Source organism: Thunnus maccoyii, chromosome 3 (assembly GCF_910596095.1).
Source record: "Thunnus maccoyii chromosome 3, fThuMac1.1, whole genome shotgun sequence".
Classification (NCBI taxonomy): Eukaryota; Metazoa; Chordata; class Actinopteri; order Scombriformes; family Scombridae; genus Thunnus; species Thunnus maccoyii.
The window spans coordinates 3,681,394-3,709,362 of record NC_056535.1 but is presented as its reverse complement, the minus strand read 5'-3'; the positions used below and the strand labels follow the sequence as shown (position 1 = coordinate 3,709,362).

Below are 27,969 nucleotides of genomic sequence, written 5' to 3'. Positions count from 1 at the left end.
CTGTGTGTGGGAGGAAGTAGGTAGGTGGGGGAGCGAATACATAAGTGAGCCAGAAGTCAGGTACTGCCTCAAACTGATGCTAAAGTCAGTCAGTCAACCAACGTGACTGTTGAAGGTAAGCTCTCCTCTGCCGCTGCACTTCCTCTACCAGGCAGTTGCTTTCACTTCTTCACAACACTATATATTAGCCTTATATTCGTTCATCTGTGCTCAGGGCCTCTCGTCTCTTTCACTCCTGCTGATCACACTCTATAATCTATGTTTTCAACTTGTTCTCCGGAAGTCTTTGTTTGACAGCCACACACCCACTCAGCCACCCAGCCAGCCCTTCTCCTTTTCTCACTCTCCTCCTCTCTGCCTCACCACTTTCATAGTGCATCTTCTCTCTCATTTGCATTTGTTCCGCTTCCTCGTGACAAGAAACAGTACATGTCAAAGAGCTGCCAGAGAAAATCGAATGGGAGAACACATGGCCCGGATGACAGACCAGATTTAAATGAGCAGGTACACTGAGGATGGGGCTGTTGAGTGTAGAAGATTTACCAGGCTGGATAATTGTTACTGATTGGAGTGTAAAGCAAGACGGTAAGTGACTCCAGCTTGATTTTTTTTTTTACAGTTTCAGTTTTTTCTTGACTGTTAAACAGACTTTTGGCCTAGTTACAGTATGTTCTGGTTTCTTGTAGTGTTATTCTTACCTACACTGTGTGATGGCAACACCATCAGATATTTCCTCTTTTCAAATGTTCCCTTTATAAAGCCATAACAGTGGTTGGAAATGAGATTAGCAGAGTAGACAAGATTAAGCAAGAAAATTTCATTTCCTATAATGACAAGAGAAATCTAAGAAAAATCTAGAAAGACTTCCTTCTTGTTTACATTTTGATGTGCCTCATTTTTGCTGATGTTTGTTTTTACAACAAGCAGAAGATATTTTTCAGTACAGTTTGACCAAATTTTTAAACTCATTCCATCCTGAGCACACTTGTAACTATTAAATTGCCTACATGGAAGTCTAATTTGAAAACGCATGTTGAACAAAACATCCCAGTTAATAATTCAAAGGCCCACACTGCAGTTATATTTTTGCATGGAGTTGCGGCATATATAACAATATCACATATTTACATAGCTGTAAGGAAGTGAAACGCAGACCAGTAAGAGGTTAGATGTAAGTTCCCAAGTTAATAATGTTAATATTAAAACAAACTAACAGCGTTTCTTGTTTTTGTGGAGAACTCACTCGAACAGGAACACAAACAAACTTTCGTCAGTTAACAGCACCACAAAAAGTATTTGACGTGGGTGTGCTTATGCTGTACAACTAACAAAGATGTGCTCCATGCCAACTGTACCTCTGTGGGTGAAGTCACCCATATGCAAAATCCCGATACATGTGGAAACAGCACCACGGCAACAGGAAATGCAATTTGCTTGCCCTAATGCGAGGCTATTAATCTTTTCATGAAGGTGGCTTTGTGCTGTGATTAGATTACTGCACAAATATGACAGTCTGTCATGAGACAAAGCCACCACATGCTACTGTGATCAAGGGTATGCCATTTAATTGGTGATGACTGGTGACAGAAGCAACAGATAATGTCAGCAGACACATTTCATTTGGAGAGATAAAAGCCTTTTGTACTGTATGAGTATCTGATCTCACTCCCTCAGTCCCTCTGCTGATGTGAGTCACTCTCCTACATCATTCCCTGTTTCTCTCAACTGTATATAAACATTTCTCTGTTTTTTTTCCATATATTCCCATTGCCTGCATACAACACATATTTTTGCATCACCAGCTCTTGAGGTAAAATTAAACAGCAGAATTTGAAACGCCTCTACTTTTCTCTGTAACCATGGGTATTATTGCTCATCACAACAATGATATTACTCAGATAAACTGTAGATGTGCCTTTATGTTGGAGCGGTATAATTGTTGACATCATTGCAAAACACATCTTCCTGGATTTTATCAACATGCAAAATCCAGACTGGATTAATTGCTTTTTTTAGCCATCTGTCCTAAAGGGTACAGCGTATCTGTCATCATTAGCTGCTTCAGTGTACTTCTTCATTGCCACGCTTATTTTCTCTCTTCCCCTGGTGCAATAATAAAATATTCTCCAGGAATGAAGCCTCATTTTCCTCTTTAAGAGCTAGACTTAGAAACATCCCTGCTCAAATAGGCAAATCTGCCCCTTTGATCTGAGGCAAAACAGAGGTCTAATGCAAACTGTTCTTATCTTACAGGTAATTAGAGACCTGGCACTGGTACATCACGACAGCAGCAGTGTTACCATGGAGACTGGCAAGCCAGGATTGGCGAGTGCTCCAGTGCACATCAGTTCCGTTGCAGCACAGACAGAGAAAAGGATGGACATACAGGCCCCACTGACAGCTGTTTACATCCACACAGTGCCTGCTCTACCAGCACAGCCTTACCCCCAGCCTCCTGCAGCGGCCCGGGAGCCTGCCGCACTCCATCTGGCCATGCCACCGCTCTACTCCAAGGAGACGCTTCCCTTTCTGACACTCCATATTGCTGGTGGGCTGCAGTCTCAGCCAGGATTGAGTCTGGTGGCTGCTGCTCCTGCAGCCAGACCCAAGTCAGCAGGAAAGCATGTGTGTCCTCACTGTGGACGGGACTGCATGAAGCCCAGCGTGCTGGAGAAGCATCTCCGCTGCCACACTGGGGAACGGCCTTACCCCTGCAACACTTGTGGAGTTTCTTTTAAGACTCAGAGCAACCTCTACAAACATAAGCGTACTCAGGCTCATGCCCGCCTCTCATCTGAATCAGAGCAGAGCAGCCTGGGCAGCCTGGACAGCATGTCCAGCTCTAGGGAGACTTGTACCTCCAGTTTGTCTCTAGATGAGCGCAGTGAGGAGTCGGGAAGCCTGGAGAAGGATACCACAATACCCACTGCTGAGATCACCTGTCCAGCCAGTACATCAAAGGTCTACTCTGTAAAGATGCAAGCGCCTGTCAGTGAAAAGAACGAGCTGACCCCTACAGGTCATAAGACAGAGCCAAATGAATGTGCAGAGGTAACAAAAGAAGAGGAGAAACAGAGGATGGAAAGCGAAAAGCTTCCTCTGACCGTTAGTCGACATCTTCCCCTTCAAAGACAAGAGGCCACTCTGTTCTCCAAGCAGTGGGAGAGCTCTGTATCCAGAGGGAAGTCACAGAGCCATGAGAGCACTGACTCAGGCTACAGTGAGAGCAGTGATCATTACCTAAGCCCCAGCAGCATTATACCGGACCACAGTATGGATTCCCTTGCCAAATCCACCAAGGAGCATCTTGAAGAATCCACCAGCACATGTGTGCCTTCTGAACCAGGCCAAGGAGGACAGGAGACCAAAGACACTGCAAGGGAGCAGGAGCAGAGGACACTGGAGGAGCGCATATCTAAACTGATTTCGGAGAATACAGCTGTTGTGGAGGACAAACAGCTGGAGAATGTAAGGCCACGGAAGACAGTTCTTTCTAAACAGGGTAGCATTGACCTCCCAATGCCATACACATACAAGGACTCCTTTCACTTTGACATGAGAATCAGTAAAACTCCGAATGTTGGGATACAAAGAAACAGGAATCCCGGATTGTACAGCTCAGTGCCAACTCAGCGCTCCTCCACCATGGATCATGCACCCTTAACCCGCAGCAACTCCCTCCCCTTTAGTGTTACCCTTCTGCAGCCCGAGGGGAGCAGCCCAACTGCCTCCTATCAGAACGATTATGTAACACTCATTCGGAGGGGAAGCTCTGGCCAGATCAATCCAACAGGTTTCGCAATCAAGCCTCTGAACCAGCAGTCATCCACCCACCGCCCACTAGTCCGGCAGACAGCCGTAGACTGCAACCACGCAACAGATGCTCTCTTCATGAATTCATCTGTGGAGGAGGTGTGCGCCGGCAGTTTCAGCTGTGATGGGGATGGCGGTGACATTTGTGGAGAGCCAAGCAACAGAAAGTTCCGGAGGAAGAAAGCACAGAAGTTTGCTTACAACAAGTGGTACATGTATGGGGGAGGGACATTTAAGAAGCTCTACAATGCTGAGAAAGTTGGTGATAATAGTGTTATCAAAGGCAGGAAATCTTCTACAAACCCAGAGCATGAGGTTGTTCAGGGCCTGCAAAAAAGGTTGTCAGCAGTTTGTAAAGAGACAGTAAAGACAACAAGCTCAACTACAAACTTCATAAGCAGCAGTTCAACAGTGTGCCATCCAGGTTGCCCTCCTGCAAAGCTCTCTGGTGTAGATTTGAATCTAAAAACTGGCCAGCTTCATTCATCATGCAGCTCTCTTAAGACTCCACTCGGGAGAAACCTGTCTTTGTCTACATTGCCATTACCTTCTATTGGATCACTAGTTACTCACAAAACAGACAGCATGAGCAGAGCAGATGCAGGGAAATTGATTAATGCAGAAAAACATACCGACTCCACCTCCCAGTTCTGCAGGGCCCATATTCCCTCCGACAGGAAAAAGCAGAGAACTGATGACAAAATAATTTGCCCTGTGGAGATGGAGACTGACCCAAACACACTGACTCATCCCCCTCCCTCTGTCACTGGCTGTGTGCCTCAGCAGGATACAAATCTCAATTATGTCAACCTTCAAACAAATCAAAAACATTCTCAGCTCAAAGGAGCTCTCTTTCCTCCTTGCATAATCAATGCAAATGCACCGTCTATTAGCACCTCACCAGCCACTTCCATCCCCTCCTCTGCCAAGACAAGCTTCTTGCCCAAGTACCAGCTAAAGTTACCGAACACTGCTGAACATGATTCAAATCCTACGCTGCCTGTTGTGGATAAACCGACAGGAACTGATGGCCGCACTTTCTCCTCTGTTCTGTCATCTTCTCACACTGAGCAAACCTCAAGCTCAGTCACAACTTCTGAAAATAAATGTTGTGATCCTGTCACCTCGCCATTGGTGCAGACATGTGATATCAAAAAGACAAATGGTTTTAGCTCCTTTCAAGGCCAGCTACTCTCGCCTGAATCTTTAAGACTCAATCAAAACGTGACATCTAATCTTGCCATAGTGCACAGGCCATTTGCAGGAACCACGATAACCACAACCTGCCTACAATCTTATCAGGCAGGATTATGCAGCACTTCAATTGAGAGCTTGCCTCCAAAACCATGTGTGAGTTCAGCATCTATGCATCTACCCAGACCTGTTGCAGCTGTGGTTGAGAACTTCCCTGCTACACATATCATAACCACAGAAAACAATCAGCCATCTGCTGCTACCATTACAGCTTTCTCACAAGGACAACCCCCACCTTTGTCACACACACATGCCTCGTCAGCATCAGGCCAGTTGAATCCTGCAAACGGAGCAAACGCTGCTTCAAATACTCCGATTGTACCGTGTCACATTGCACCATTTGACTCAGTGCAGCCAGCAGGACAGAACATCTTTCATGTTCATACAGCGGACCTCCAGATCTGCTTGCAGATCATATCCGATGAGCAACTGGCTCTCATTGAACCCCAAATTGAGCGGCAGGCAGTTAGCAGCCTCTCACAGAGACGTGACATGGACGCGGTGGCCCTGGAAATGATTCAGACTAAAGCTCAAAACTCTGTCCTCATGGAAAATAGTCATGAGAAAAGTGATCATGAGCAGTCTGGAAATCAAAAGGAGTTGGACCAAAGTAAGTCTTTACCTACCCTTAACATGGAGAGCATAAAACCTCCCCTGTCTGTCCAGTTTGGGAAGGCACAGCCGAATCTCCACATGACTGAACATAGTGATTCTACTCAGGCTACAGTATCAGCTGAATTTAAAACTCCTGAAGCTCTAGGCTTGCTGCAACGCCCACACAAACAAGGTCATATAAACACGGTCACAGAGACTCAGAGCTGTATGGGCGATGTTATGTTAACTGCTGCTTCACTCAAAGGTGTAAAATCAGGAAGGAACCAAACTTCAGACGAGGAACATGCACTTTCTCTGAACCATTGTGCTGAAGAACAACATTTGCCAGACAGGCGGGTCAGCCAAGGTGGACTGGTCTCTCAAACACTCTCTGGCCAACACAAGCTCAATATGACTGCTCCTTCTCCTGGTGCAGTAAATCAGAAGTGCACAAGGAGTGAATTACTGGGCAAAGAAAGCCAACACAAACTTAAAAACATAGGAGGCTCATGTAATGTAGGCGTAATTCAAGCCAAGGGTGAAGACTTTATATATGAAAGTAGCAGGTTAGAAAGTGGAGAGACCTGCCCTCCCCTGCAGGTCGGGCTAGGTCGGGCCTCCAGTACACTGTGTGCTGATGAACTCTCTGGGACAGTTTCTACATTTTCCATGGATAAATGCAAATCCCCAAGACAATCAAATCCACAAGTATCCATCTGCTGCAGAAATGTGGAATCTACATTATCAGAGACTCTAAATTCATCTAAACATGCAAACATGGGATGTGACAGGGTGGGATCTTCGGACAATGCTGCTCCTTCACAGGAAATGACTCTCAGTGAATCACAGGGTGTAATCAGTACAGCCCACTCAGATAAACACATGGGTCCGTTTACTTCAATGTCTTCTGACATCCAGGTGGAAAAAGCCAAAGACATCCCAGCTGTGCTTACAAGTATACAGAGCCCTACTGCAGGTACATATGATTTTTTTGTTAATATTGATTATATGTGTTGTATAGGATCTGAAAGCTGAGCAGTGCAGCGTGTAAATTTGTCATTGTTTACCTCTGTACTCAAGCGCACTGGATTTAAAATTAAACCATGGCTATGAAGATAAATAGCTGACTTTAGGGTGTTTAATAGAATTCACATCCATATTGGGTGAACAGTCCAGGATCGTAGATTTAACATATAGCACAAACATGGTTTTAGGGCTAATCAGTGAAATGTCCTAGACTTATTAAACCTGACTTCACCCAAACTGATTATGTATATCACTGTTTAAGGCCAAACCGAAGGCAAAAAGCCCCCGAAATACAAGGCGGAATTACTACCTCAGAGGCCTGAAATCCTCAGGTTCACTACATATTTGTAGTCATTTATTATTATTTATTATTTATTTATTAGTTTGTGACATCATAAATTGCCATATCTACCGAAATCAATATATTGACAAAGGTCTTTAAACAGGTTGCTGCATTATTACCTAATCTTAAGGCTGTCTCTGTGATCACTCCTTATAGTGCACTATATTTACCCCCCAGCAATTTATCTAAGTGTCTGAATTCTGAGGGTGTACATTTATTTACTATAAAATACCCTCAAAAATTTCCACAATAGAAGGACAAAAGTAGCATCCATGGCATGTATGACCACTTTCACAGTATATGTGAAAATTACTGTCGTGAATAGTACTGTAAGTGTCCAAAATCTCAATATTCTGCTCACTATTGGATAAACTGTGTCTGTTATATAAGAAAATAGTGAATGAGTGAATGAGGGAGTGATTTTGTACACAACCCTGGTAATGCAGAAGGGTCCAGTGTCAAAAACTATTTCTGAAGTTTTCAGAAAATTTATGGGTTAGCTACTCACATCATGGAGCATTAAATTTATTTCATTTATTTACTTGAAAGTGAAAAGATATATACAGGATGCACAGAGAGATGGTGGTGTTGGTGGTGGGAGTGTCATCAGGAGCCCACGGGCGCACAAGTGGGTTAACCCAGCCTTGATGACAGGGGCCAGAGATGAAGCTAGTTAGTATAGTATAGGGTCGTCAGAGCATCACTGGGGAAGAAGTGTTTTCTGATATCTGTGGTTTGAGGGCCTCAGGCAGTTGTTGAATGCAAAGTCTTTGCTAAAATATGATTTAATAAAGTTTATCTTCATTTGTACAACATGTTTGTATACAGTATGAATGTATAAAATAGCTACAATTACTGTTCATCAGGTGTCAAATTAAACTTGAAAGTCAGCAAGTGTCCAGTGTGCTGGAGTACAGAAACAACACAACAATCACTGTCACTGTACTACAGTATTATGTGCAGACTGTACTGTATTTGCTTTTACAGACAAGTTAAGTCTGAGCATTTTTCAGGTTAGAAACTAATAGTTGCCATATTTTTACCACAAGGTGGCAGTAAATGATCACAGGCTTTCAGAATGGAGGCCATGTCTGAACCTGGTTTTGTTCACTACAAAATCACATAAACCCATAATTGATGTGGAGGTCTTTTTTGGTCTTTGTCAAAGAAATTAACTGCACTATGAGGAATTTTAATTATAGGCAAATATAATCAAATGGCGGTTTGCTTAAAAATCTCTCCATGATGAAATAAAAAAGCCTATCTCAAGGTCCATGTGGCTTTAATTTTGGCCATTGTTGTCCTTATAACTGACATTTGAGCTGTCCTTGAGGATTTCCCACAGAACTGCAGGGTCCTGCAGTATTTGAAAGTGTCATTCAATCCCCATTAAAGCACAAGACACCAATCCACCCACTCTTTTAGGTAAAGGAGCTGAGTGTTACAGACAATAACAAAGTTAAAGGGCCAGCTAAAGGGGAGGACATTATAAACAAAAGAGCTGCCATTCTCTGACCTCCATCCACCGCCTCCTAGCAAAATAAGTTTCGAGTTGTCCTGGAGAGACTTGGAACTGACATTGGAATATAGGAGCATGGTGGTTTTGTTTGATGTATTGTAATTTTCCTGAAGATTATTATTATCTATGCCAGGTCAAGGATAGAGGTCGTTCTCTTACCACAGTAGCATTGTTGAGATCATTGATGGAAAAGCTGGAAAACTTGGGGAGTGGATGGGGTTGGAGGAGGAAGAGGTGGTGCTGGTCCCTGTGTGTTTTCTCAGAGCACAATGAGTTTGCCAGACCAAAGAAATTCTAATGCTAGAAAGTCTATGAATCCATTTGCTTTTCATGAAGAAGCACTGTTATATCCTCTGCTGTATATTATATCTGACCACATTTGTCTAAGTATTGTCTAAGGATAAGTATTCCCATCAGAAAAAATGGTCACATTATTTCCTTAAATTTAGTTGATGGATTGGTGGTGTACTGTTCATATGATGTGCATAATTTAAGTTATTGTTATTGTCTTGTTGAAGTTATTGTTACAGTCATTTATTTTTTATTATACTATTATCCAAATGTAAATTTAACCACCAGCACTAGTTTCTACATTCAGGGTCTCACAATAAATTGTATAATCTCCACCTTAGTTTTCCAGTGAGTGAAAACTGACTGATAAGCATTAACATTGTGGATTCAAAGAAAACAACTGCTTTTCATTAGTTTTTCTTCCCCTAGGGGTTATGGAGGGAGCCTCCCTGGCAGGATGTGCAGCCCAGAAGGAGCCGCAGACACAAGGACATGGAGGGACCCCTGGACAGCCAGACTGGAGGCCAAAGCAGACCCAAGAGGCTGAGGAGACAAACACAATGATACAATGCATGGAGGAGCAGGGGAGTGGAGTGATGGAAGAGAATAAGAACGGAGGAATGAGTAGTATCAAGGCAGACGAGGTGCCAGGACATTGGGGGAAGGTCGAGTCTAATTGCAGATACACAGTTTCACCAGATCTGGTAACGCCAGAGGTGAGTTGAATGAAGTGAATTTGCTGGCTAAAGCAAATGCTCATTGGGTGAATGTTTTCAAGAAATTCTCTTTCTTTTTTTTCTGCTGTTTCAGTGTTTACCTTGCATGTATTGGTATGGTTAACAAAGTCCAAATACATGACTGTACAGCCCCTGCAGACATTACAACTAAATACATCAAGAACGAAATATGAGACAATAAATACTAGGAACCTTATTATAATTCAACACACCCTTTCATCTACCTGACCCATGTACAGGAGTTTTTTTCCAATCCAGCATTCTTTCTGAATCCCTTTTATTGCTTTAATTAGTCTTAAACTCTGCTAAAGCTTTCCACAAATCCCTCACAGCCCAATATATTCAGACTGTCCTGATATGGGGATCGCGTGGAAGCAGGTTTCAGGCATAATGGGTTGTTACATCCCAGAATTGTTTTTCACTTTTGTAAGCCATTTACCAAGAAAAGAGAAGCATGCAAGCCAAAATATGTGCTTTTCTCGTGAAATATTCACAGCACAATAAATATATGATCCCCATGATGAATTGAACAGAGACGAAAAAAAAAAAGATTTACAAAACATGGCAAATATACTAAACCAAAATGTATACTACAAAGCCACACACAGCGGCAAGTGAGATATAAATTATGAGGATTTATGAGCCTTTTAAACCATAAATCCATCATAATAATACTGGAACTAGGCAGCTGAAAGCAGTTACACTGGCGGAAGTTTGTTTTCATGCCAGTTTCTTTCATATGGTTTGAAACTTGAAAATGTAAATAAGTAAAATTTTATTTATATAGCACCTTTCAAAACCTAGGTTACAATGTGCTTTAAAAAGGATAAAAGGTTAAAAGAACAAAAAAGATTAAAAGAACAAAAACAAAGATGTATAATGAATAGTTGAAGAGCAGTGTTTGCCACAACTGAATCAATTTGATATGTTTGCTTGCTGAGATGATTTTATCATAATTCACTGGGCATGAAAAGCTTTGTGGTATTTGAGTAATGCGGAAAGCTAATGAGAAGGTTTAACGGAGGGAGGACAATGGCTGTATTATTATGGGGGTATGACGGTAATTTTCCTCATGTTCTGTTATTAACAGGGAGAAGACAGAGGGGTCAAGGCAGATTCGTCTTGGCTATCTGAGCAACATCTTCAGCATCTTTCCCAGACGCATCCTGGAATGTCTGAATACCCTCCACAGAGCCCTCAGCAAGCTCCAAGCACATCAAATAACCTTAATTTACCTGCCAGCGGCAGTCAGACCGGCCTTTTCAATTCTCCACAGCCCCCATTGGAAATGAACTTTTATTTCTCACAACAGCAACACTGGAACAGCAGCATCACTCATAATAAACAGACACAGATCTTGATTGAACCAAATTCAAGTCAACATACAGCTCAGGACCTGTTAGCGGAAACACAAAATACTTTTTCACAAACTCAAACATTTACACATCAGGACCAAAAGCAAGACCAAAAGCTGACCCTGTCTGCTCAGCAAGGAAATACTACTGCAGGAAACAATAGTGCTGCAGAATGCTGTTGTAATAAATCAACATTAGGAAGCCATAAAAGTCCAAGTCTCTCATCTGATGTCAAAATATCATCTTCCACACACCCCAGCCAAGTTTCTCATCCTGTTCAAGTCAGTAGAGTTGCTGGTTTGACAGGAGACACCCAAGCAACAAAGAGCAAGGTGCTGGATAATAATACTGTGCGGCCAACACAGACTTTTATGAACACAGAGCCTGATAATAAGCACGAAACCAAGGACCAGGCACCACATGACTACACAAGTCAGAGCAGTAACTCTGAGAGAGGTGACATAACCAACAAATACCAGGCTTTTTTCTTGGCTGGTCAGCTTCACAGCTATCAACCAGTTGACTGTCTGACCAGTGGAGTGAGGCCTGTGCAAAGCTGTCAGGACTACACAGAGGACACCAGCAGTAGTGATGATGAGGGAAAGCTTATCATTGAGCTTTAGGGGGGAGGTGCACATGCCTACATTCTTCTTATAACTTTACCTGCTGTAGATATGTATTTTTCAGAGGCAAAGCTGATCCAGAGGCAGAAATAATATCATTGACTGAGTTAATGAGAGGAGAGTGAATGAACTGCATTCATTTGCTGGAAACTCAAAATAAGTCAAAAATATGAATAAAAAATAATAAAAACTTAATTATTTATGTTTTTCATTATGATAGGGCAACAAGCAGCTCTTAAAGAATAATGTAGGTTATGTTTGGGCTAATGTTCACATCATATGCCTAATGTAATTACCAGCAGCCAAGTAGAAAAACTGTTCAGATGAAACTCCTAGTTGTGATTGCAAGTATGAGATATTGTGAATTTATGAGAGCTACAATATCTCCAATTGGTAAAAAGAACTACCAAACAGACCTGTGGTAAAATGAAGACTAAATCTCTATTGGCATGGGACTAGTTTTAACTGGGGACCTCTCCTCTAGTAATTTGCAATAATTGCGGAGGTTGTCTGTGATCTTAATCCCGTGCAAATCTGCAATGTCTTTAATTTGTAAAGTAAAAATTCCACGACAAAATAACTACCATATTTCACCAAACACAGAGGTCATGTGATAATATTAGTCCTGTGCAAATCAGCATCTCTGTGATTTGGGGTCATTTTTTTTTTTTTTTAGTAAGATTTTTTGTTTTCTCCGTGCCTTTTTTCTGCATCTTTCCCAATGGAGAATTATGGAAGCTGTGGTGGAAATTATAAATGAAAGATTTGACAACATTTGGGGTGCAAATTCAGGAGGCTTATCATCTTGCTACACAGCAAGGAGACCCATTCACAGAAAGAGCAACTTCGAATCCAGATGAGTCAAATCTCAAAAGATGATGAGATGGATGACATACATGGCAGCATGCGGTAAGGACTATTTTTTTTTTATCTTTCAACAGGCTCCATACAAACGCCTTTAGTGCTAAGAGCCTTGACATTTTCAATCATATCTGGGAGATAATGTCAGTAAATCCAAATAAAATCGAAACAGAAACAGTCCCAGGAGTGGGGGGGGGGGGGGGTCTAAATCATATGAAGTCCCCATCCCATGAGATCCCGTGCCAATAGAGCTTAATAAAATCCATAAAGGTAATAACAGTGGGAGCCATACACTGTTTGTTTATATCTGGCTAGATAATTTAGTCTTAATTTCCATTTCAATGGTGTGACTACAAAGCTGGCATGGGGGTGTCTTGGATTAATGTGTGAAAACTCCCAAGTTGGAGTGATTTTTCACATTCTTCTGTTTCATTCATGTAGTGTCATTTGAATGGGAAAACTAGGAAAACCTTCCATTAGACTTAGGGGGCACACTCACAGCTATCCTTGTAGTCACACTGGATAAATAGCCTAAATTAGCTACTTTTGCTGTGTTAATGCAATGTGGTTTATTAATTAGAAGTGAAAGCAGTGAAATAAGATACAATTTTAAACTCATTTAAAATGATATAAATTGTAATGGTGGTAACATTGGACTTTATTTTGATCTAACTGCCAGCAAATGTGGCTTTGCAGCCATTTTGCCAGTAATCGGTTCTATAGTAGTTATTTTCATCAAGTTGAGGATATTGTAGCTGTAAGAAATCCCTGATATCTCAGACTCAGAATTACAACTCTTAATTGCTATCTGAACAATATGATGTGGATGTGACATTTCCATTGAACTAAAGTAGCATGAATGCAGTATGAGACATGTAGGGCCTGTGTGGACATGCCCATTCCTGTAATGCCCACAAAAAGCCCAAAAGCTCAGGAATATTAAAATAAATGAAGAAAGGCAATGACATGTTGTGTTCTTTCATTTATGACCACCGTCAGCTAGCTAGGTTAGCTAACGTAGGTAACCTAGCTAATGTTTTATTGACACTTATATGATTTAAAAAAAACTTGTTCACCAAGGTTTCCTGTACTCATTGTCTATTAATTTATAGTAATACATGTAAATACCAGAAATGAAACTAATACCCATTGGTCTGTAGTTCCCCCAACTCTGAATCACTAACAAAATAAGGCTAACAGAAACTTGAGTTTTTGCAGATTAACAGTGCAGTATCCATCCTCTCTCATTCCTTGCCTTTTTTGGCTTCAGTTGACTGTTGACAGAATAATTGTTGCTACTTCTGCTTTTTTAATCTAAGCAATGAGATTACCTCTGCCTCAAAGAAATGTGCAGCTTCCGATCCTCTCACACACGCTTACACACACACATAATTGGTCATAATTTGTGTTTACCTTCCCACACTCACTCTCTCTCATAAATTGCACTCTGTAACCTTTATAGGCAACACCTGTGTGTTACTCATATGCTGCCAGATACCCATTAAGTCAATCACTGCTGCAAATCAGATCAACCTGGTGAAGCAGGCTTTGGCTGGAGGGGTATGACCCTTTTCTCAGTCTGGGTTTTGCAATGAGTCAGGAGCTATGACAAAGCACTGGAGCTCAGGGGAACAGGAAATGGGTGGATGTGAACATTTCTGTACATAAATCCACAGCTATAGCTCATGCTGACTTGCTTGCCAATCCTCAGCCTATTAGTCTTCATAAAACATTTTGGACTTGACAGTTGTATGTGTGAAAATAGTGCTGAATGAGCTTAATCTCAGCTTTATCTCTGTTCAGGCCTGTTTGGTTTGATGTGTTAGGTGAGTTTATAGAGCTGTTTGAGACACAGGAAATGCAAGTGTGCAAAAATGTGCAACAGAGTTTACTTGGTCAAGTTAAAAGCAGATTTATTATTGTGATACAAATATTAATATTTGTTTTGTTTTCATTTTCTAATTTTATATTCTTGTTACAAATTTAATGCACATCATTTTGTGTCTTCAGCCATTTTGTCAAAAGAAGAAGTAAATTAAACTGTACCAAAAATGTTTTCCCCTGCTGATTGTGTGGGTCTATTCAGTTAAACCTATACATTTTGCTCTGCTAGGGGTCTCTCAATTAAAACAATAACAAAAGACGGAGTTTGATGACATCGTGACGTACCATGGGATTATGGGAGTCGCTGTCTTCATTGTTAAACAACCATCATTGCCGTCATTGAAGTCAGCTTCTCCTGGTTAGGATTCCTTCAGTGTTCATCATTCAGGAGGTTTTTACTAAAGCAGAAATATCCACAGAGGTCTCCTTTCCAAAACAAACGGACCTGGTGATTAAAACCGGTAAAAACACTGAATGAAGCAGTTTCACATTAAAAATCAGTGTTTCTCTGACGCTGTTCGGTGGACACAGGACGTCCAGAGGGGCTATGACTCGAGCTGCCGCTAATGTTTGCTCAGCTTGTTTCTCTGTTTCTCTTAAGATCCAGACATCTGATGACTAAAATCCTCCATCCAGTAAAAGATATAGCCAAAAATGACCAAGATATAAAAAGTGTATTGTAAACATGTGGCTTATAACTAGATAAAAGTCCATTTATGACTGGTGGACAACCACAACGTTGATGCATGCACAAAGAGGATATGACACCATTGACATGGACTGTTACCCGATTAAAATTATGGATTTCTCTGGGTTTGAACATTGTTGGAAACATTTGGGATAATGTACGTACACAACTCACAAAAATACATAACATGGGTCTAATCAATTTTAGACATTTTAATCCAGAAAAGTTATATATTGGGCCTTTAACATAGAAATATAGGACTCTCTTGGATAATGTAATTATCATACAGATTTATGTTATGACCACAAGTTTTAAAAGGGATATATTCTGCACATTTACAGAGCTATATATTTAATCTGGGGCTCTACTGGAATATCTTTGCATGATTTACAGTTCAAAAAACTCCTTATTAAACTCATACTGACCCTTTACACTGCCCCTCAATTCAGCCTTTGTCTGAAACCAGCTGTTTTAGCTTGTGTCTCTTTGTCTCTTGGAAGCTGCCCCTCAGGCTGGTCAACAAACCATGAAACAAACAGTAGGATTTCACTACTTTTGTTTGTTTGAGTCAGAATCAGATCCAAAATATGAGAATTGACGAACCAGTGTCAAGTCATCAGCAAGACAGAAATAACCGTCACAAAGCGTTCAGGGCAGGTTGAAGCCCTGGCTTTTGACTTACAGGGAGCATTTCTACACACAATAACCTCAAGTTTTGGAACTGTGACGATGTTTAATATAGATATCTGACATCATGACAGTAAATAAATAAAATCCCAAAAAAGTATTTCAACTGTTTCTGAGAAATCATGTTTATTCCCAAAGTATGGCATGGCAGAGAGCTCTAAATAGAGAGGTAGCTAACCATATTACTTACAGTACTTCCAACAATCCAACATTGACCCAGAATTCAAAAGTTAATTGATATAAACTACAGATTGTAATTTCAGTTTCCTCAACACATTAATCTTTAACTTCCACCCAACATTAACAGTGCATGTAACTGAATTTTAAGCTTGGTAATTGGATTTTTTAGGTGTGAGTCACATCTGTTGGAAAAATTAATGGAATTTTTACTTCCAGAGCCAGGGACACTGGAAAAAGCTCTTCTCACTTTGCAACCATATTCATTCTCCTTTTAGTTTAGTTTTGATCTCATCCAACTCCAAAAACAAATAGTTATACTCTCCTCACCACCCAAGCACTAAACTATCTCTGTGCTGTTTGGTGCTGGACAGGTAGTGTACAGTGGGTTTACTGGAAGTGTATTGGATTAAAAAAGCTGCAGCTAGAAACAAGGAAACAAGGTTAATGAGAGCACTAAGACTGAACCATACAGCTAATGTGCTGTAAAACCAAAACCGAGCTAAAAAAGGTTATAAAGCTTCATAGATCTGCAGAGTTCAGTTTGTCACTCGCTTTCACATTACATAGTCATTTGATTTCTTTTTAATATAAAAATGATTGATTAGTGGGGCTTTAAGTTTTATAGACAAAGTTTTCTGTAGTCCAGTTGTACACAGCCTCCATATGAAGACATACACTTCATCATGATTTATTCATCATCTACACTTGTATCTGCAAACACTGATCAGATAGATCGATTTAAAACATAATCATAATTACATGATAAACCCATCACTTTTTAAACCCCAGGTCACCAACACCTCACTATCACGGACACCAAAGATAGGACTTTGCCTTAAGTTAGAAAGTTTTCAACCCCTCTATGATCTGAATTTGGTTACACTGTTTAGGCTCTAACCCTGTCCTGCAAGACAGATGAAGGTCCAGAGATTTCTGTGAATTGTGGAAAGCAAATAACCTAACTGAAGACATATGTCAACGAAAGAAAGAAAAGAAACTGCAAATCAGGCAGTGATTTATGTCACTATGTTTTTTGAAACTTTTTCTCCAATCTTGTTACCATCTCTAAATCTGATAAAACCAGCACATGAAGGCTACACAAACAAATCCCAATGTATCACCTGAAAGTTATTTGAGCCTTTTAAGATTGTTCATAGTGGAAAAAAACAGGTGGACATGCCAAAGCTACCAATGTTGACTGAGTTGAAATGTTGAGCAGATATATCAGCAGAGAGGTGCTCAGATTGGTTGCTCTGCAGCACAATATTATTCTGTCATGGCCATTTCCTGCTTCCTGCTGCTGCTGTTTGCTCGACGAGTCTGGTTTCAATCTTTGGATAATCTGTGGAATCTCACCGCACTGATGGATTTGTCACTGCTCTGTTAAAGGATAAAGTTGGCTGTGTTTTATCTCTTTGTTATCATCAACAATTCCCCTGAAGAGAAAAAACAATAATTTGGCTTTGAATTTATCTTGTTATCAACATTTTGTGTCAACATGAGTTTTTCAACTCAACTGCTCATGAAGGCCTGATATAGTTTATGCTTCTGTACCACTGAACAGTAGTTTTCCACAAAATATTAAAACATATACTGTATATGAGCCACACCTTTACATTTACATAAAGCAAAAACATTTTACAATTATGACTCATTCAAACGCTTATTCTTACTTCTTGTAATTTATGATAATTTATTTACAAGATGGAATTGAATGAAGGAAGTCTTCCAGATTATATGAACTATTTTACAACTGTCACACCCTCCCCTTCCGCCTCCTCCTCCACCTAGCATGCTTCCACTCTCTCCCTCTCCCCCTCCTGTGTCTGTGGGTACATCTCCAGTCTCTTACTTGATATTTCCTCGCTCTTCGCTTGAACCGGAAGTTGTTCAAGTCCACCATCACAAATACCGTCTCAAGTTTCTTGTTTTTGCTCTGAGGAGCGAGGAGGATCTCTGAGGTGCCGTGAGCGAGGATACATGAGAGCAGCCTTCACGGAAGTCTTTTACCAGCTGACATGCTTCCTTGGATTGGAAAGCAGTTATTGATTGGACGCTGCAGCTGATCTGATACATCCCAAGTTTTTATTTGTTTTCTGATTAACTCTAGTTAAAAACCTGTGTTAACTGTAGGTCTGATCAACAAAAGACCATAAACAACTTCATTTATTAGAAAGATGATCTGTTATTTCCTCCAGTAACTTTTCTTATGGGTAAAAAAGTCAGGGAGAGTTTGTCATCAAGAAACACATTTTAAACACCTTTATATTTCACATCATTTCACATCACCATTTCCATTCAGTCACCTGTGAAGCTGAAAATTCCTGAGTGTCGCATTTGTTATGAACTACGTAATTTCCTTTTTCCCTGAAACATTTAGCCTAATAAATCATTTTCAGTGTTCAAAAGACACCCTAATCATATCCTGGGTTATTAAATAATTAATTCACAATTAGAATATCAATAAATACAGACACAAATAATGAATAAATAATACTGATCCAGCTGTCATCAGCAGCTGCTGTCATCAGAAACGGACATCGCTTCACATGACGGTTCAGAGGAAAGGACGTCTCATGTCTCTAAAAACATGTTTCCTCATTTTCTCTCTCCTCACATGGTTTCCTTGCGTGTCTCCATGCATCCTTGGTGGAAGATGCAAGGAAGAGACACAAGTGATGGAAATGTGGATGCAATTAAGAGACTTGAACGGTACCCTGTGTGAGTGCGTGTGTGTCTAATTGCAGGAGTGGAGACAGGTGTGCGGGAGTCAAGCAACCAGCTGCCACTCATCATGATTAGCCCTGCCATAAATATTCACTTCAGACCACCATGTTGCCAGATCATACGCTCTGTTCATGCATTAACCTCAGCCTGACTCCAGCCTCTGTCTCCAGACCTCCTACCTTGTCTGTCTCCTACATTGGCTCAGTTTAGCTCTCCGTTCCTTGGAACCCGCTCTGCCCAGCTTTCCTCAGCATTCCCCCTGCTCTGCTTGGTCCAACTCCCTGGCCAAACCCTAGCCCCAGTTTCCCAGTTGCCAGACTAGCTCCTCTCCAGCCTTCTTCCCCCAGCCCAGTCCATCTCCCAAGTTCACATTACCAGCCCTACAATAAAATGTCTTTTACTTTATTCACTGCTTCCTGCCTTAACAACAAGATTACATTAATTTATGTAACTTTTTAAAAATTATTTGATGAGCACTACATATTTCTTTCACCTGTATTAATTAAACTTTTGTGGCCAGTTGTGGCACTGCCATATTGAGTTGTGAAGCAGGAGGGGCTACTGGTTCCGGAAGTGTTTTTTCCCTTTCTGGATTCCCATTTAAAATGTTCTTTAAACGACCTCCTCAATGTTACTGAACATAGAAACTCAGGACTTTGATAATGTAACAATTCTATAGGTTCACGTTATATTTCAACTTCATGTCTGAGAAATCAGAAATCAATCCATGATTTTGGCATGGCAGATGGCTAAGAATACTATAAAAACTACATACTATAAAACCCATGAGCCTCGGCCATTGTTGCTGTGGAGAAGAAGCAATGGGTGTGAATCAGAGCGTGACGAACTCAAAATGCTTTGTCGCTGAAGATTGTAAATCAGTTTTCTCAACACCATAATCTTTAGCTTCTGCCTGCCATTAGTGGTGCACATGACTGAATTTTAAACTCGGTGATTGGCTGTTTCTTGCTGAAATGGCCCATGGGAGTTGTAGTTAACTTCTACCCCAAAATTTGTATGTACACATTCTTGTACCCTCAACTTTTTACCAAAGAACAGATATTTTGTAACACAGTTGCTCATCCTTTGTACTGATGATTTAACCAGGAGAGTTTCGTGCCAATCCGAGCCGTAGAAGTGCTCAAACTGTGAGTAACATAACACCCCTTCCCCCCACCCAACACACACATACACACACCCTTCCCCTACTACAGCCCTGTTTTCTTAATTCCCCTCTGCTCCTGATGGATTTCTGACCTTTACCACCCGCTCCCGCAATGTGTGTGTTACACTCCCACCCGCACCCGCAAACATTCTAGATAGAGTTGCATTGATTTTGTGTTTTCTCCCATCCTGCAGGGAAGACAGTAATAACGTAGTGAAATTAATACTAGTGCAATAACTACAGTTATTCTAGTGCAATAAGTACACCTGTTCTAGGGCAAATTACGTTGTATTTATTTATTTTAGCCTACTTATTATTTTAGAACATGTGGTGTTGGCTGTGGTTGTTTGTTTTGCTGAGGTTGTTTTATTTTGTTTCATTTCCCTGATTCTTAACACACTGATCAGGGGTAGCGCTCCTAATGATGATGGCATGCAACTTGATGCAAGCTTACAATTCCTCAGTAGTAATAACTTGTGGTAAGACAAGTTAAGACAACATCTACGCATTGTTTGGTGTTTCTGTTCTTTGCTCGTTCAGGTGAAGTTGGCAGGTTGCTGCAGGAGGTGGTGCGCACTCATGAGTGTGAGTGTGTGTGTGTGTGTGAGGAGGAGCAGCAGCAGGTAGCAGTGTCAGGGAGCATCAGGAGGAGCGCTGACTGAGCACTCAGCCCGGCTCTGTGAGAGTCAGCCTGCAGTGCTGGCTAAATCCTGGGCTCCGCAGTATATTTTTTGGCCGCCTGCTCCCACCTGCAGCAAAGTTAAAACTGCCTGCTCCAGCAAAATTTGCAATGGGTCCCGCATGACTCCGTTTGTGCATTCATGCGGAGGGTCTGCCACAATAAGTGCCATTCTGAACCAATTAGTGTTACGTTTGAGTGGGTTATAAAGCCCTCCACCACCGAGTCTACTTTGATACTGGCTTATATTACATTCCTCTGAAAGTGCAGCACCTTTTGTGTCTGACATGGAGGAAACTCCACATACCTAAAAATGTGAGTTCTGTGTGGTTGTTTCAAAAGGATGAGTAATAAGTTACTCTACCTCAGACACACATTTGATATTGTCATGCATACATCACACACATTGTATTTTGGTTCCAACGAGTTTTCTGGTGTATTTATACCTAGCCTACTCATGTAGGCTGTTATATTAGTTTAGTGTGGGGCGGCTGCTCTGCAGGTGCACTTGATTTGACTGTAACTGCGATAACTCCCTCCTGAATTTGCACCAAAAATGCTGTCAAAACTTTCATTTACAATTTCCACCATAGCCTCCATGATCATGGACAGGGACTGAGGCATAAAAAAGGTGCATAGAGGCATGAGGAAAAGCTTACAGTTAAAACACCCCAAATAACCATCACTCTGACAAAACACTCAATGCAGAGTGAAAATTGAGAGACATCTGCAGAGTGAAACAGATGGAAGAGCAGGGGAAGTTCACAGATATATAATTAGAATAGTTATAATATGAATTAAAATAAGTTCTCTTTCAAATCAAACATCCAAACATATTAGTAGAAAGTATTGTTGCAACTGCATTTCTAACTTTATTTTTTTTGACTCAAACATAGCTTAGCCATGTCATGTGATATGTTACTTCAGTACACTTTAACAACGAATATTGCTGGGACCACACCAGAAAATTGCAGAACAACATTAAATATCCTGGAATTCTCATTCTAGACACTACCACTGACTATCTCTGTAACAAATTGGCCAGTCTTCACACATTGACCATACATGGTCTCTTGTAAACTGTAAACAACACAGCCAGAAACTGATGCTGTGACTCACTGTTGGAATTGTAGCATCTTTTACTTATTAGGTCAGTACATTGTGTGTTAGACCTCCTACTTAAACTGATGCATGGTTCATTTGTAAGGACATCTGCTGTAGGTCTACAAATGACGCCGCTGGAATGTTTCCAAAAGGACATGTATAGTATTACAGTAATACACTAGGAAACATATTATTGTAAGAATGTGTGAGAGCTGTATGAGAGATGACTATTGCCTCTGTCTTTCATGAATCTATGAATAGGTTGAAAACAGAGTCCCAGATCCAGATCCTGTGTAGTTAAGTATTACATAGATTTGACAGATGATAATAGTACTCTACACGGAAAGTGTAACTTCTTACAGCTGTTTTCTTAACCTTTGTGTTACTTTGAGAAGAGAGTTTTGTTTTTTTTTTAAATCTGACCGGGGCCCCAGAGGAGCTACATGCAGCCCACTCTACATGAGTGAATCACTTTATATCGTCGATGGAATACTGGACAAAGAGAGGTATACTTCTGTAGTGTCTGCCTCATTCATTAACAGTTGTTTTGACAGAAAACTCCTGTAGAGTTCTCTGTATCCCTAGTGGGTGGCCACATAAACTCTCATCTTAAATGACTCAGACCTTGTTGCATGAACAACCAAATACAACAAACTGTTGCTTGTTTCTTCTATATATGATCAATGTAGTGTAGAGCTGGATGACATTTAAACTCTCTCTTGACTTTATGTAATGGGCAATGTACTTATGTTATTTGATCTTGAATCCCTGGACAGCTCACAATGGCAAGTAACAATCAGTCAATCACTGGCCCAAGGTCCTCGGTAATGTTACGACAGAGGATATTGTAAACACCAAGTGCGTTGAGTTTTGGCTTTAGGTCCATTTCTTTAATACAGACTAAATATCTCAACAACTATTGATATTCCCATCAGGATGAATTGTAATAGCTCTGGTGATTGTTTATTTTACATCTAGCACCATCATCAGGTCAAAAAATTCTTTCAATACTTTGGTTTATGATCAAATACCTGCAAAACTAATGACAGTCCCATCAGCCTCAGCTGTGTTTAGTGCTAATAGAAAATGTTAGCAGGCTAACGCCATAGACTAAAAAATATGGACGTAGCCGTGACGATACCAAGCGTTTTTTTTTTTTGAAGAGCCGTTTTGAAACTCAAAGTGGGCAGCTCTGGCTGTCGCCATCTTGGCAATGCCTGACTCTGCCTCACCCCCGGCTAATCCAAAATGGCAAAGAGGTGAGCTGAGGCGGGCTGAATGAAGCCTGGTTGCTGAAACAAGCCACCTAGTGGCTAGCACCTGTCACTCAAGGCAGCCATCCTTAATTATGCATAAATCTACAGCTGAATAAAATTTAAATGGGTGAGTTATAAAAAAAAAAAATCACCCCCCGTACAGTTGTCATGAAAGGGGAAATTAGCTATAGAGACCACAACTATTTTTTGTACTAGGCTGTAAACATGTTTATTTCTACTATAAAGTAAGGGATTTTAACATGGGGGTCTATGGGGATTGACTCGCTTTTGGAGCCAGCCTCAAGTGGCCATTTGAAGAACTGCAGTTTTTTGGCACTTCTGCATTGGTTTCATTTTTCAGCCCTGGAGGTCACTGCTTGGCTAACATGCTAAAGATGGTGAACATAGTAAACATATCTGCATCAAAATGTTAGCATTGTCATTATGAGCATGTTAGCATGTTGACAGTAGCATTTTGCTCCAAGCACCACTGTGCCTATAAGTACAACTTCACAGAGTTGCTAGCATGGCTGTAGACTCTTTGTGTTGCTACATGGATGCAACACAAGAAAAAGACAAAATCTTTAGTGCTTTAACAGTGTTTACAAAGTCAAGAATTAACTATGAACCTCAGCTTTTAAGCTTACATGGATGAAAATTTTTTAAGTGTTCAGAAAAATTGAACATCTACAATGTCACAACTGGGCAAAACCCAGCTACTGATGGAAATGATGTGATATGACTAATCATCTTTCTACACCAAAATAAAGAATAATGGCCACAAGGTGCACAAGATGTGGCCTCCTTTTAAAAAGCAGTTCACCTAGAGTCACTATCTATCCACATTAAGTTATCCCAGTGTATTAAAGAAAATGTGGTGCAACACATACAGCAGTTGTAGCATCTGATGTGCTTTAAAATATGTGCATGCTTAACTTAAAAGACCATTTTTCATCATCATTTAATCATGGTAGTGCACACAATTAAGCCCCTTAAAATGTCTTTCTTGGACGCTGCATCACTCACATTGCCCTCTAAGTTGATAATTGCTTTAAAGACCACCCTTGAACTGCTTCAGATATGAGCATTTAATTGGACAGCTGAATTGCCACTTGTTCTCGTTCAGCCTGGCTCACTAGGAGTCACAGCAGCCTCTGTGACAGCTGCAGGTCAAACCCTGGCTCCTAAAAATGATGTTTATATACTACTAATCTGGAACAGTGAAAACATTTTGAAAGAAAAGTAATGCCGACGGTGTGATGGTAGGGCGAGACGCAGGTCTTGGTTGAATACTGAAAAAGTGATCGCTGACTTGAAGCACAAGAGAGGACGTGTTCATTTTTTCATTATTTTACCAAACCATGATTTTTCCTTCACCTTAACCATAATGTTTTAGTTGCCTAAACCTAACCACACACTGGAAATATGGCTGTGAATCCTGCTCTGTCCTGCACTTTATACTTGCAGCATCTACCCTCACAGTGAGTAAAACCTCATCATAAGGGGGTATTGTTATCACTATACAAGAAGCTTTGGTTTACAGATGGAGTTCTGACTAGTAATGTTCATAATTTATTTTTCTGACACCAGACAGGATAATCCAAGCCGTACATGTAAGGCGTAGTGAAGTCGCCAGAATAAAATTTGTTTTGGTTTGTTTTCTCTAGGGTTGCATGTGAAGCTGATCAATGAGTTGTCAGTCCATATCACCTCATGACTTGTTAAAATTGATGTTTATGTTAGTGCTATATTGTTTAGTTTGTATTGCTGCAAAGTGACAGTACATAGACACAGACATAGAATACGCAGAAATACACAGACAAGGCTTACAAACATGTACCATAATGTGTACATTCACACTAAGGAAACATGACAAAAACTAGACAAACAGTAAAACTTCCTTTAAGTCCACCTATTTATCATTTATAAGCTGTATATAAACAGTTAATAAATGGTTAATAACATGCTAATGTAGTTATAAGCAGATATATGGAATTTTTAAGTTGCTGGTGTACATTAATAAACACTCATATCTGCTAACAGCTACATTATAGTGTTATATAAACAATTTATTTAATATTTATAAGCAGTATATAGAGTTAAAAAGTTGGCAGCAAAGTTCAGAAAAATATGTCTTGCAGTGTTATGTAATCGCCATTATGGCATTTGTTTCAACCTAAACATGCATATATGTCTCTGCCTGTCAGTCCTCCACTGAGCTGGAAAGCTCAGTCTTTATGTACACTTCCTCTTAAAGAATACAAAGAAACGTCTCTGTGTGTCGGCAACCCGCTGAAAGGGCCAGCTTGCCAGCTCTACATGTGACTTTATATCAGCACTACTTCAGAGCATATAAGTTGATTTCTAGAGTACACTGAGTGTGCATTATGTGGTTATGTGTGTGTGTGTGTGTATATATATATATATATATATATATATATATATATATATATATATATATATATATAATATATTGGTTATGTAAATTCCTATACTGAAGCAGCACATGTGGTTCAGCTTACCATTATTGTATTGCAGAAATACTTGCACTTTCACACAGGCACATCATGGCCACATTATCCCACTAGGGGACCTAAGGGCAAAAACGAGTTGTGAGGCCTTTATAAGCAGTATACACAGAGGGTGTATAAAGAGTACAGTCTAGACCTGCTCTGGAAGTGAACAGTGACCTGAGATGACTTCTATTGTGATTTGGTGCTATATAAATAAAAATGAATTGGAAAAAAAGAGTGTAAGTTCCTGATTACAATCATGGGTGTATCCTGTCACCCATATCTGGCCTCAGGCTTGCTGTGTAAACATGTTGTGGATATTAGTGCATATTTCCAAACAAATTTCCTGTTAATGAAATTTCCACAAACCAGCTGACAGAAAGGGAATCTGAAGGTTTTGGGCCCCCAGGGAGACTGAGGCTCTAGACAGCTGCCCACTTTTCCTGGTAGGTAATCCAACCTTTGGGCACATTGTAAATTTATAGATTATGCAGATTAACATTAGATTCTTAAATTACAGTTGCAGTCCTGACATTTTTATGGACCTTTGCATTTCTTTGTATGGATCCTTTAAAAAAGTTCACTAAATGTTGGGACAAAAGCAAAACAGTTTCATGTCCAGACATGAGAGGCAGACTGAACTGAATCATCTCTCAACAAAAACTTACAAACAGCATTTATAAGATCATTCATCATCTCATATAAACTCTTTTACAACTACAGGTGTGTTTGCTTCCTGTTTTCCAGCAGCAGGTGGATCATAAAATATATTCCATTAAGCAAGGTGAACCGGCTTGTGTGCAAACTAATGGTGACACCAAACATTAATGATATTCGCAGACTCTCAAAGTGATATGTTACCATAGTCACTGCACCTTTGAAAAGTGTTTACTTTTCATGTGGCACATGAGAGGAGAGACAAACAAGTTAGGCAGCACACTGATGATCAATGCCATGGAAAACAGTCATAACTCAACCTTTAGTGTGTCATCAATGTACAATAAAGCCAGTGAGATTGGGAAATTTTGCAACAACTACCTACAGCTATCTGATTTGTAAATGGGTGGCTCAGTGGTTAGCACTGTTGCCTTACAGCAAGAACAGTCTGGGATTCGTTCCATGTGTGGGTGCTGCAGTTTTCTCCCAAAGCTTAAAGACATGCAAGTTACTTGAACTGGAAATTCAACATTGCCTGTAGAGGTGTGAGTGTGAAGTTGTTTGTTGCCCTGTATGTGTTAGCCTGTGATAGACAACCTGTGCAGGCCTCTTGCCCACTGCATGCTGGGATATACTCCAGCCTGCTAATGGATCATTTATAAGTCAAAACCTCTGCAAAACTTTGCATTCAGAAAATATTCAGAGCCCTTCACTTTTTTCACATTTTGTAATGTTACAGCTTTATGCCAAAATTGTTTGAATTCATTTTTTCCCTGATCAATCTACACTCAATACCCCATAATGACAAAGCAAAAACAGGATTTTAGAAATTTTTGCAAATGTATTAAAAAGGAAAAACTGAAATATCACACTGATATAAGTATTAAGACCCTTTACTCAGTGCTCAGTTGTAGCACCTTTGGCAGCGATTACAGCCTTGAGTCTTCTTGGGTACTATGCGACAAGCTTTGCACACCTGGATTTGGGAATTTTCTCTGCTGGTCCTCCCAGGCTCCATCAGGTTGGATGTGGACCATCAGTGAACAGCCATTTTCAGGTCTCTCCTGAGACGTTTGACAGGGTTCAGTCAAGGACATTCATAGAGTTGCCCCTAAGCCACTCCTGCGTTGTCTTGGCTGTGTGCTTATAGGGTCATTGCCCTGTTGGAAGGTGAACCTTTGGCCCAGTCTGAGGTCAGTCAGACCCTTTCTGGACCAGGTTTTCATTAAGGATCTCTCTGTACTTTTCCCCATTCAGCTTTCCTTCAACCCTGACCAGTCCCCCAGTCTCTATGCGGTATGCGGCTGTAAAAGCAAAACAAGAAGCTGAAAGACCCTTATAAACTGGAGGCAACTACAAAGATTGGAGGTATTTTGACCCTTTCACATTATACAAGTAATATAATCTAGTGTTAATGTAAAATATTGATAAGTTCACCTTTAATGGTGCATGCTATCCTATGGTAGAAGCTAGCTAGCTTTAATAATTTTATATTTTTTTATTTATTTTTCTTTCCATTGAATGGAGGATTCATAGTAGATTGGGCAGCCTCTGACAAGAAACACAGGTAAACATGAACTGTTGAATCTAGATCGATAGTAAGCCAGACAAGCCTGCCGGGAAAGCCAGCTGGGCAAACGGGTGTGTTACCTAACTGGGGAAGCCAGGTAATGCTAGTGTTAACTTTGTTCATAGTAAAGTTACAACTGATAGCTAGAATCAAATAACAGATACATATTTTCAGAACTTACCATTAGTAACATATCAAGTCCTGTGGTCTCGCTCACTTTTCTCTAAGCCCTCTCCTTTATTGTTCTGTCACTGTAATGGATCAGTGTTGAATCATAGAGCTCCAGGTGCCCACAGATGGCACCAATGAGTTTGTCCTCCATTTCTGATTTCCAGTAACATCAGGAGAATCTCAATACTGATAGGCTTTCGCATGATTTTTTTGCTCAAGTTGAAATATTCTAAGCTCCAGCAGACGTATTGACATCTATTCACGTTGCCTGG

General features: G+C 40.5%; 1 protein-coding gene across 3 annotated transcripts; it reads left to right on the top strand.

Annotated features, from left to right (window-relative positions):
• Positions 1 to 79: 79 nt before the first annotated feature.
• znf831 (zinc finger protein 831) lies at positions 80 to 14,451 on the top strand. Of its 3 annotated transcripts, none has more exons than XM_042407421.1 (4): positions 80 to 115; positions 2,254 to 6,637; positions 9,255 to 9,556; positions 10,668 to 14,451. In XM_042407421.1, exons 2-4 carry the CDS (start codon positions 2,302 to 2,304, stop codon positions 11,553 to 11,555), a joined length of 5,526 nt encoding a protein of 1,841 aa, XP_042263355.1. In that variant the 5' UTR covers positions 80 to 115; positions 2,254 to 2,301; the 3' UTR covers positions 11,556 to 14,451. The 3 variants fall into 3 exon arrangements, with proteins under 3 accessions (XP_042263355.1, XP_042263356.1, XP_042263354.1); XM_042407422.1 differs by lacking the exon at positions 80 to 115 and adding an exon at positions 127 to 585 and having other exon boundaries at positions 9,270 to 9,556; XM_042407420.1 differs by lacking the exon at positions 80 to 115 and adding an exon at positions 127 to 585.
• The last annotated feature ends 13,518 nt before the right edge of the window (positions 14,452 to 27,969 follow it).

Bases quoted from the DNA above. Each gene is read 5' to 3' on its own strand.
- znf831 (XM_042407421.1), top strand. From the start codon at position 2,302: ATGGAGACTGGCAAGCCAGGATTGGCGAGTGCTCCAGTGCACATCAGT. The intron at 6,638-9,254 runs GTACATATGATT...GCTTTTCATTAG, and splicing joins TATACAGAGCCCTACTGCAG to TTTTTCTTCCCCTAGGGGTT. The intron at 9,557-10,667 runs GTGAGTTGAATG...TGTTATTAACAG, and splicing joins CAGATCTGGTAACGCCAGAG to GGAGAAGACAGAGGGGTCAA.